This window comes from Hydra vulgaris, chromosome 04 (genome assembly GCF_038396675.1).
Source record: "Hydra vulgaris chromosome 04, alternate assembly HydraT2T_AEP".
Lineage (NCBI taxonomy): Eukaryota > Metazoa > Cnidaria > Hydrozoa > Anthoathecata > Hydridae > Hydra > Hydra vulgaris.
The window spans coordinates 7,615,331-7,625,000 of NC_088923.1; the positions used below are offsets into that span (position 1 = coordinate 7,615,331).

General features: G+C 25.7%; 2 protein-coding genes across 2 annotated transcripts in view; one reads left to right on the forward strand and one right to left on the reverse strand.

Moving 5' to 3' along the window:
* The first annotated feature begins 3,950 nt into the window (after nucleotides 1-3,950).
* LOC105847992 (major facilitator superfamily domain-containing protein 6) lies at nucleotides 3,951-5,375 on the forward strand. Its single transcript, XM_065794875.1, has one exon. It carries the CDS (start codon nucleotides 3,951-3,953, stop codon nucleotides 5,373-5,375), a length of 1,425 nt encoding a protein of 474 aa, XP_065650947.1.
* Nucleotides 5,376-5,792: 417 nt separating this feature from the next.
* LOC100209737 (uncharacterized) overlaps nucleotides 5,793-9,670 on the reverse strand; it is a 42,048-nt gene continuing 38,170 nt past the window's right edge. The window contains exons 10-11 of the mRNA XM_065795348.1: nucleotides 6,130-6,220; nucleotides 5,793-6,045 (exon numbers count right to left, since the gene is read on the reverse strand). Coding sequence (XP_065651420.1) covers nucleotides 5,807-6,045; nucleotides 6,130-6,220 — 330 coding nt within the window. The 3' untranslated portion in view covers nucleotides 5,793-5,806. The remainder of the gene's footprint in view (nucleotides 6,046-6,129; nucleotides 6,221-9,670) is intronic.

The window sequence follows — 9,670 nt, forward strand, 5'->3', positions numbered from 1 at the left end:
AAATATTTTCATTAGAAGAGTTTTGGTTTAGCCTATTGCTAATTGAAATTGGAATTTAATTTAGAATTTGAGGGGGATGGTTCGAATTCACATTAATATACAATAATTCGTCATTAGGTTTTTTCTAGGGCTTATAGGAACTTTCTGAGAGGTTAAATGTGACATCAAGAAAATTCACTATTTTTAAATTTATATTTATTTCAATTTGGAATCCAATATTTTTAAAAACCTTAATAATATCTTTTCTAATTTTATCGAGTTGTGGCCCTGGTTTTTTATGCGTTATTATTAAACCGTCGTCGCAATAAAGACCTAATTGAATAATTTGGATTATTTTAGATAGGGTATTTAAAATATATAAACCTACAAATTCGCAAATTTCTGCTCCGTCGTAACTTCCCATTGTTACATCACAGCATTCGTGCATGGTTTTTTTATTCCACGTTTCCTTATCAAAATAGAGTAAAGTTTTTCTGCATTGCCTAATTATACGGATAGTGTCCTCAGTAATTTCTAAATGGGATTTTCCAAATTCTATTGTTTTATCTAAAATTTCTGCTGTAATTGAGGGGTAAAAATCAATAATATCTAATTGTATAAATGTGCATTTATTTTTATTGTTAATTTTATAAAACCAATCTATAACACCAGTGGTATTTTTCCACTGATGTAAACCTAATTTTTTCCGAATAGAGTTATTAATTTTGTCTAGTTTTATTTTACTAACATGCCCTAGTTCACTTTTTGAGGGTACTAGTAGCCTACAAGGGAGTTTATTTTTGAAAATTTGGTTTGTGATCTTTTAGTGAAACAAACGCTTGCGTTGGTGCAACTGATTTAATTCTCGCATCTAAATTAATATTTTTGGCGATGTTTTTAGCTTCTAAATTAATGGCGTTTTCCAAGTTTTTTGGTGCTTTTGTACAATTATTAGAAATATTATCGCGCAGTATTTTTTGATGAGTTTCTGGGGTAATTTGGTAAATGTTGCTTGTTTTGTCAGCAAAAACTAAAATATTAGGGTTCAATTTTATATTATTAATGTCTAGTTTTAATTGTTTTTGGAATTCATTATTTTTGTTTTGAAATTTTATAGTTTTAATTAAGTGTAATAAATCATTTTCAAAATTTTCCAGGTCAGAAATAAATGGTGGGGTGTTTTTTGTTTTGAATCCATAATTTTCATTCTGTTTTTTTTCAATTAAAGGGTTTTTACTTTTTTCAGATTCTAAGAAAAAATGGGCTTTCCAACGAATTCTTTTAATAAAGTGTTCTACTTTGTCTATTAATGAAATAGTATAACTTTTTTTGTCTGGAATCGGGATATTTTTGAGAGAGTAAGTAAAAAATTTATTATTGCTCTGTTCTTTAATAACATTGAGCACTCTATTTGTAAAATACACTAACATAATTTACATAATTTACAACATGTATAACCTCTATAACCTGTATTACCTGAGTTTCAAAAGTATATATATATATATATATATATATATATATATATATATATATATATATATATATATATATATATATATATATATATATATATATATATATATATATATATATATATATATATATATATATATATATATATATATATATATACATATATATATTTATTAATTTTAATATAAAAAAATATTCTATTATATTAAATGGTTTTTGTGACGTCAGTTTTATTTGTTATTATTTTTGTATTATGGAAAAATGTGAATTTTTTATGCTTATTATTGTGACAACTTAATGTCACAATTCTAATGTCTCCAGTCGAAGTAATGTAATGAGTTCTTTTATTAGACTTAACGCACTCAAGCGTAAAGTTTGGACAATAATTAATTCAAAAATTCACATTTTACCATAAAACAAAAAAAAACAAATTAAATATTAAAAAATTATTTACAAAAAGCTGTTTAAACGTAAGTATTCAATATTTCTCGACCACATTTTAAATTTTTTTTCTCAAATAATTTTTAGGCGCATCTGATTTGTAAACTCCAATAAATTCTTTTCTTAGAATTAACCTCCACACTATGGACAAAAATAAAGTGTACCATCGTCTTTTTGACACCTGCGTTATAGCATATCCTACAAAGAGCAGAAAGACTTGTCTAGAAGAACTGATTCAGAAGTAGAAAGAAGTAAAAGTCGATAAAAATTTACAAATCAAACAAAATTAGCCTTTACTACTTGAAATTATTGTAAACATTGCTATGCATGGATCATCATCTCATGAAAAACAAAATGGTGATGTATACAGGGGCGCCCAAAGCATTTTTTGGTCTTTGAGATAGCAAACTTTGGAAAAGGATGCTTTGCAAAAAATTGCGATGATTGGAGCTTGGTAACCAGAAAAGCCCCAAAAATTTAGCCCTGCCTGCCCCAAACGTAAAAAAAATATTTTTAATATTATTTTCAACTAGACTTATATTCATCGATAAATTTTAGATTTTATATTAAAATATTTTAGCGTTCAAAAATTATGACCATATCAAGTTTAAACCCCCCTCAATTTGTAGGGGTTGCAAATTTTATATTGTCATAATATTTGGACTCTAAGAGATAATACTATGAAACTTAAACTGCTACGCTGCGTTATCTACTAGTTTCAATTGAAAATATAGTACCATTACATCTTTAATAATCATCTAAATAAATCTACAGCAACATGTCTCCAGAAAAAATGAATCCAGAAACATAGTCAGACTTCTAATTTATACTAATTTTCATTTTAAAGTTTATAGTTGTATAAACGTTACATTCTTAACGGCACAAAACGCATTGACATATGGACCCACATTACCCCACCCGAAAATATTGGTTATTTCAATAACAGCAACAAAAAAACTATGACTCATTCCGTCTTAAACTAGTTGAACCTAATTACATGGTCATTTTTGTTCCAGATAAAACTTTTTGTTAGAATAAGACCCTTTTTTAATACTTTTCTTTTGAAAATTATGGTTTTCGATAAAAAAAATCTCTCCTTAAATGTATGCGCCATTTTGAATAAAAAATATACTCAAGAATTTGCCTAGTAAACTGATAATTGAAGTTTAGAGAGTTGTTTTAACCACCTATAACATAAAGATGAAAAAAAAGCTACTACCTTCAACCTTTCTTCTGAAAGATTCAAAAATGTTGATTAAACCCACACTTTATGCCAACATTATCCCACCCTACCTATTAAAAGTCTTAAAATCTGTATAAAGAATAAAAAATTTGAAGAATTTTTTTTAAAACACAAGCAGAAGAAGTTGTATTAAGCAAAAATATATATTTTTTTCTTTTATTTTATTTAAAACCTAAGTTATAGTTTGTCAGAGATAAGATTATTCAAAAACTTAACTTCGTTGAGTACGCACAATTTAAAAACTTTATATTTCTATTAAGGTTAATATAACCTTATAGGTTAATAATAAGGTTATATAATGAAACATGACGTTAGTTGAGAAAATTACACTTTAAAAGTAAAAAAAAAAGCAAAAGAAAGAGGGAACACTTTTTGATTGTTTTCATGATTTAAATTTTATGCTTTTTACCAAAAGATTTGCTAAATAAATAAACATATTTCCATTAGTGTTTTATTTTGCTTTTTAATGAATTAAACAAAATTCTATCTGTTTCGTTTTGTCCCATTAGATAAAAAAGTTTGGAACGCAACGGTTATTTTTTAAATCAGTCCACAAGTATCTACGCGAGACTTAATTAGATTGTTTTTTCACATATTTTGAAAAAAATAGTGTTCAACGAAATTTGTTTAAAATTTCTTGATTACAACAATGTCCGTAAGAAAATTTTCTTCATATAAAGGGCGAATAGCATAAACTGATATCAAGTTACAAACATACATAAACATAACATAGGCGATGTTTTTTTTTCTTTTTATAATATTTTTTATAAACATTAGTTTGTATAAAAAATAAAAACAAATAAAGACTTTAAAAATGGCTGAAAAGGTTTTGTTAGAATCTTATGAAAAGAATCTAAACTCAACAGAAGACACTACATGTCAAAACATTTCGAAGGAAATAAAATGGTATACAATTGATAAAGACATGATAACAGCTAAACTAGCTTATTTATTTCTTGGGGCAGAAAGATCATCAGTTTTACCTTATATAGCTGTATTTTTGACAAGTGTTGGTCTAACCATTGAAGATACTGGAACTGTTTTATCTTTATCATACGTAGGCATTATGGTTGGAAGCTTGTTTTGGGGAATAATGGCAGATAAAACCCGTTCATATAAAACTATATTGGTTGTTCTATTTGTTAGTTACGGGGCAATAAACTTGGCAATTCCTTTAATAAGTGCTAAAGTTGGCTGGAAAAAATTAAATAAATGTCCTTTGGAAACTAACAAAACTTATAATTCTACGTTACCAGAGGAACCACTAGGTCACGTGTCTTCGACGCAATTAACTTTAATAATGAGTCTTTTGTTTTTTTCTAGCTCATTTTTTGGAGGGAGCATTTTTACTATGGTCGATGCTGCTGTTATTCAAAAATGTAAAATATCTAAAAGAAAAGCTAACTTTAGTAAACAACTTCTTTTTATAGCAATTGGTTTCGGAAGTGCAGCAACAATATCAGGAAAAGTTTTAGAAATATTCCCTAAAGCAAAGGTGTCATGTTATTTTGCTGTCTATGTTGTATCTGCCGTATTTTTGTTTTGTGGATGCATTAGCTCACTATATATGTATAAAGGTGTTCAAATGCCTCCGAAGCAAGTAAAAGAAAATATACGAAAAGATTTATGGAAAATCTTAAAAAAAATTGACGTAATTTTTTTTTTAAGTACTGTTTTAATAAATGGAATTATGTACAGTATTTATTTAAACTACTTTTTCCTCTTTCTAAAACAATTAAACTCTGCTAATATTATAATCGGATTGACTGTAGCAACCGGTTCATTTTCTGGAATAATTGCGTTGTTTTTTACATCGTGGATCATAAAAGTTCTATATGGAACGTTTCATACAATGTTGTTTTCAACCGTTCTAATGTCATGCCGATTTTTAGCATTTACTTACTTAAGAAATTCTTTGTTAGTTATACCATTGCAGCTTATTTTACACGGCTGCAGCATGTCTTTATTTTTATCGGTAAAAACCGAACATTTAAAAATTATAAGCCCAAAAAACATTCTTTCAACTATGTTAGGCATGACTTCGTCGATATTTTTTGGAATATCAATGATTGTAGGTAGCAAAATAGGAGGAAGCTTGTATGAAACCTACGGCGCCCGAACGCTATTTTTATGTACAAGTGCATTTGGTTTCTTATGGTCAATAATTTTAGGCACTTTTTTAATATCAAATAAATATCGAGCTAAGAAAAAATTAGCAACAGCTACATTATGTAAATAAGTGTTACTTTAAGTAATTTGTGAATATATTAAATGTACCTACACTGTACTATATAATAAATATTGATTTTTATTTTATAAAAGTTTCACATATATACATTTATCAATATATACAAAAATATTTACAGCTAAAAATATTATTTTTAATTTTAAATACCTATCTCTCACTCATAAGCACACACTCTCACTTTACATATATATATATATGTATATATATATATATATATATATATATATATATATATATATATATATATATATATATATATATATATATATATATATATATATATATATATATATATATATATATATATATATATATATATATATATATATATATATATATGTGTATATATATATATATATATTTATATATATTGATATATATATATATATAATAAAAAATATATATATACATATATAATATATTTATTTGATACAAGAACATTTAAGATCTGAACATCCTGGGTGACATATAGTGCCTCTTGGACAACAGTGCCATGAATCTTCACAATCTACAGCATACATTAAAGGACAACATGCGCTACCAGATCTTGAAACAATATTAGAGGTGCAGGTAGTGTGCGCAGGACATTGATCACCTAGTATAGGGCAGGTAGTAGCGTTTACTGACAGATCGACAATTTGCTTTGGCACCGGCATTTTTCCTAAAATAAATTTTTCGTTTAAAAGTACTTAAAATTTAACTACAATTTAGTTAATTTTATTTTGTTAAAGAACTTCAATCTCACCGCGATTCGAAATTTTCCTTTTATCTAGCAAATATTTTATTGCAAAAGCAATTCTCTTTCCTAAAATAATCGCTCCAGTGACACCGTAATGCTAAAATAGAATATATATATATATATATATATATATATATATATATATATATATATATATATATATATATATATATATACGGAGGCGATTTTACGTAGGTGTGTGGGAGTGTTTTTATGTTATAGTCGGGTTTTTTTACGAACTTAATCGGCTAGTCGGGTGTTTGACACGAATCCATTGAGTAAATTTTAGTTTAGAGGATCTTTTTTTTTTTTTAGGAACCAGTCGGTACTTTTTAAGAATTATCATATTATCATATTTAGAATCGCCTCATTATAATTGTAAAACCGCCTCTGTATATATATATATGTATATATATATATATATATATATATATATATATATATATATATATATATATATATATATATATATATATATATATATATATATATATATGTATATATATATATATATATATAGTGTGTGGTTTCTAAAAAATTTGCGGTTCACGCAAAGCATAGTTTTCACTCTAGAATTTGTTTTATTTTACCTTTTTAACGAAACTTTAATTTTTAAGTCGGAAAAGCTTTTAAAGTAGTTTAAGTTTTATATAGTTTTATATAAGTAATTTAAGTTTTATATTTCAATCAACTTTTTTACTTCGTCACTTGTCGGAATTGACGGAATTTGAATCTCCCACTGTAATATTTTGAGATTTTTATAACACAATATGTTTGGAGATAATGACTTTTCAGCAAATTTTCGTGGCACGATTTGCTTGAAGACTAGGGCATTTAATGGACTGAAATCTCGATGGAAAGTCATTATTTCAGAATAGAGGACATACTATACCTCGGTAAATAAGTTAGAATGTCGGATGTTGTCTATTTGTCAACATCCGACAGATCACATTGACAAAACTATATACTGAGGTATTGAAATGTCTTCTTTTTTTTCAAATTTCTGTCAAATAATTACAATAACCTTATTTAGTGCAGCTAAGCGAAACTTGATTTGTTGCACTAATTATTTTTTTGTAACTTTATTTTTTGTAAAAGTTATTCAAAGTTCTGCTGCATTTTCAGTGATTCTCTAATAAGCGTTTTTTATATTACAGGTTGAGATTATGTAGGATTGTCTATACCTAGTCTGTTAGTAGCTTGTAAACTCTTGCTGATTTCGAGGAACTTAAACTAATCTATTTTAACAATACTTACTTAGTATGTTGAATGCAATTATAGATGTTACATATTTTTTATGAAGTAAGATTATATGGACTACTTTTGAGGCATTTTTGTGACTTGATTTGATGGACTTTTACTTGTTGAATTACATTCTTTTGCGATTTAATCTGTATTTCATAAAACTATCCATCTTAATTTCCCATTCATAAGCAATAAATATATATGTATATATATATATATATATATATATATATATATACATATATATATATATATATATATATATATATATATATTTATATATATATATATATATATATATATATATATATATAGCTTTTTTATCTTCTAAAATAATCGCTTAAGTGATAACATAATAGTAGAAAATTTTCAATATTTCTATTAGTTAGAATTCCAATAATTCTACAGCATTCAGACGAAACACTTTTATTTCATCTATTAGTCAGTATTTTTAGTATTTTAATCACTCAGTATTGTAAATATAAAAATAACGAAAGGAAGCCATACACAGGGTCTAAAAGACACAGGATTTTATTTTTGCAGGATTTTATTTTTGTGTTGTAGCTGTTGTTTCTGAAATAAATTGCTTTTATATGTTTTAAAATAGCTTCCATAATTTTTTTGCTCAAATTTGAATTAATTTAATAAAATTTTAATTATTTAAAAAAATCAATTTTTTGAAAAAACTATTTTAACACCTGAAAAACATTATATTGACTCTTCAATAATTTATATATCATCTTTTAGATGAAAAGCATTTTTGTATATATATATATATATATATATATATATTATATATATATATATATATATATATATATATATATATATATATATATATATATATATATATATATATATATTTATATATAAACTGTTTATATTAAAATGTTTTTAAAACGTAATTAAAATAATTTTTAGTTTTAACAAATAATAAAGGATTCTGTACATTGTTTTGATAAAAAGATTTTATCTAAAAGTCATATGTATAAATGCTAAAAGTTTTTTACATATATTACATCATCGTTACAACAGATTAAAAGTTTAATAAAAACTACTGTTTATACATCAAACAACTTTTAATGCATCAAATTTATCTGAAAACAAAGCAGAAATCAAACAACTGATGAATATTACTTGTTCTCCAACAGAAATAAATTTTTTTTTTTTAATTTAAGAAGTCCAAAAATGAAAACAAAACAAAAATTAAAAAAAAAATGAAAATTTAAAAAAGTGATTACGTAAGAACGACGACAATAATAGCAAAGAGTGATTTTTTAGCTTCGTCAAGGAAAATAATGCAATACCCAGACTGACTAATTAACTAATTGTATACCTACTGCAAGGGTAAATAAAAACTTACAAAAGATAACAATTTTTATAATTTATTTTACCAAAATGTTTCATTTTATCCAAAAATTTGTAGCTAAAAAAAGTTTTTGAGTTTTATTTAAACTTTTTAAGTTAGGATTTACAAAAATCCTACAAAAATTAATTAAAGGTGCCAATTTAGCTCATTTTTCATAATACCAAAAATCTTTTTGCCTCAGATTCTGAAAGCAGTGAAATATTATTTTGGCATGTTAAAAGAAATTCCACAGTAATATAATATCTTGTCATTTAACTTTAAAATGAGTATAAAACACATAATGGGCAATTGAAAAAACTATGCAAAACTTTATATTGTGCAAAACTTTTTTTTTTTACATTATGCAAATTTTTCTAAAATGTATCTCACTTTGTTGCCCTGGGTCACTCTTTTATTATCAAAAACATGAATAAATAGAAAAAATAAATTCTCTATTTAAATCCAAGAGTAAATGTTAACAATAAAATTTCATAAAATCATTTTAATTGTGTTAAAATTAGAGATGTCACAAATAGTGGTTTTGCCCAATACCGAATACCAAATATTTGGCTAGGCGCTTGGTCGAAGCACCGAATATTTGACCGCTGAATATTTGGTGACATTTATTTAATTTTGAAGTTTCCAACCTGCTTTTTTGAAGTGAATACATTAACTACACTGTGTGGGTTTTTGTTTCATTTGTAACTAGGCCGTGTCACAGCGCGCATTATTTGTTAACATGTTACATGTATAAAAGATCATACTCTTCAAACCATTCAAAAAGACTCAAAAAGAAAAGTAGCGGTGGTGTAGTGGTAATGCACTTGCCTCAGAAACAAAGGATCCGTGTTTTAAACCCAGCTCTAGGCAAGTTTTTTAATATCAGTTAGGAAGGAGGCATGAACTTCCAATTAAATGCTCATCCGCAGTGCTCTGTGATAAGACTGTAAGGAC

Excerpts from the sequence above, each read along its gene's own strand:
- LOC105847992 (XM_065794875.1), top strand. The coding sequence starts at position 3,951 with ATGGCTGAAAAGGTTTTGTTAGAATCTTATGAAAAGAATCTAAACTCA.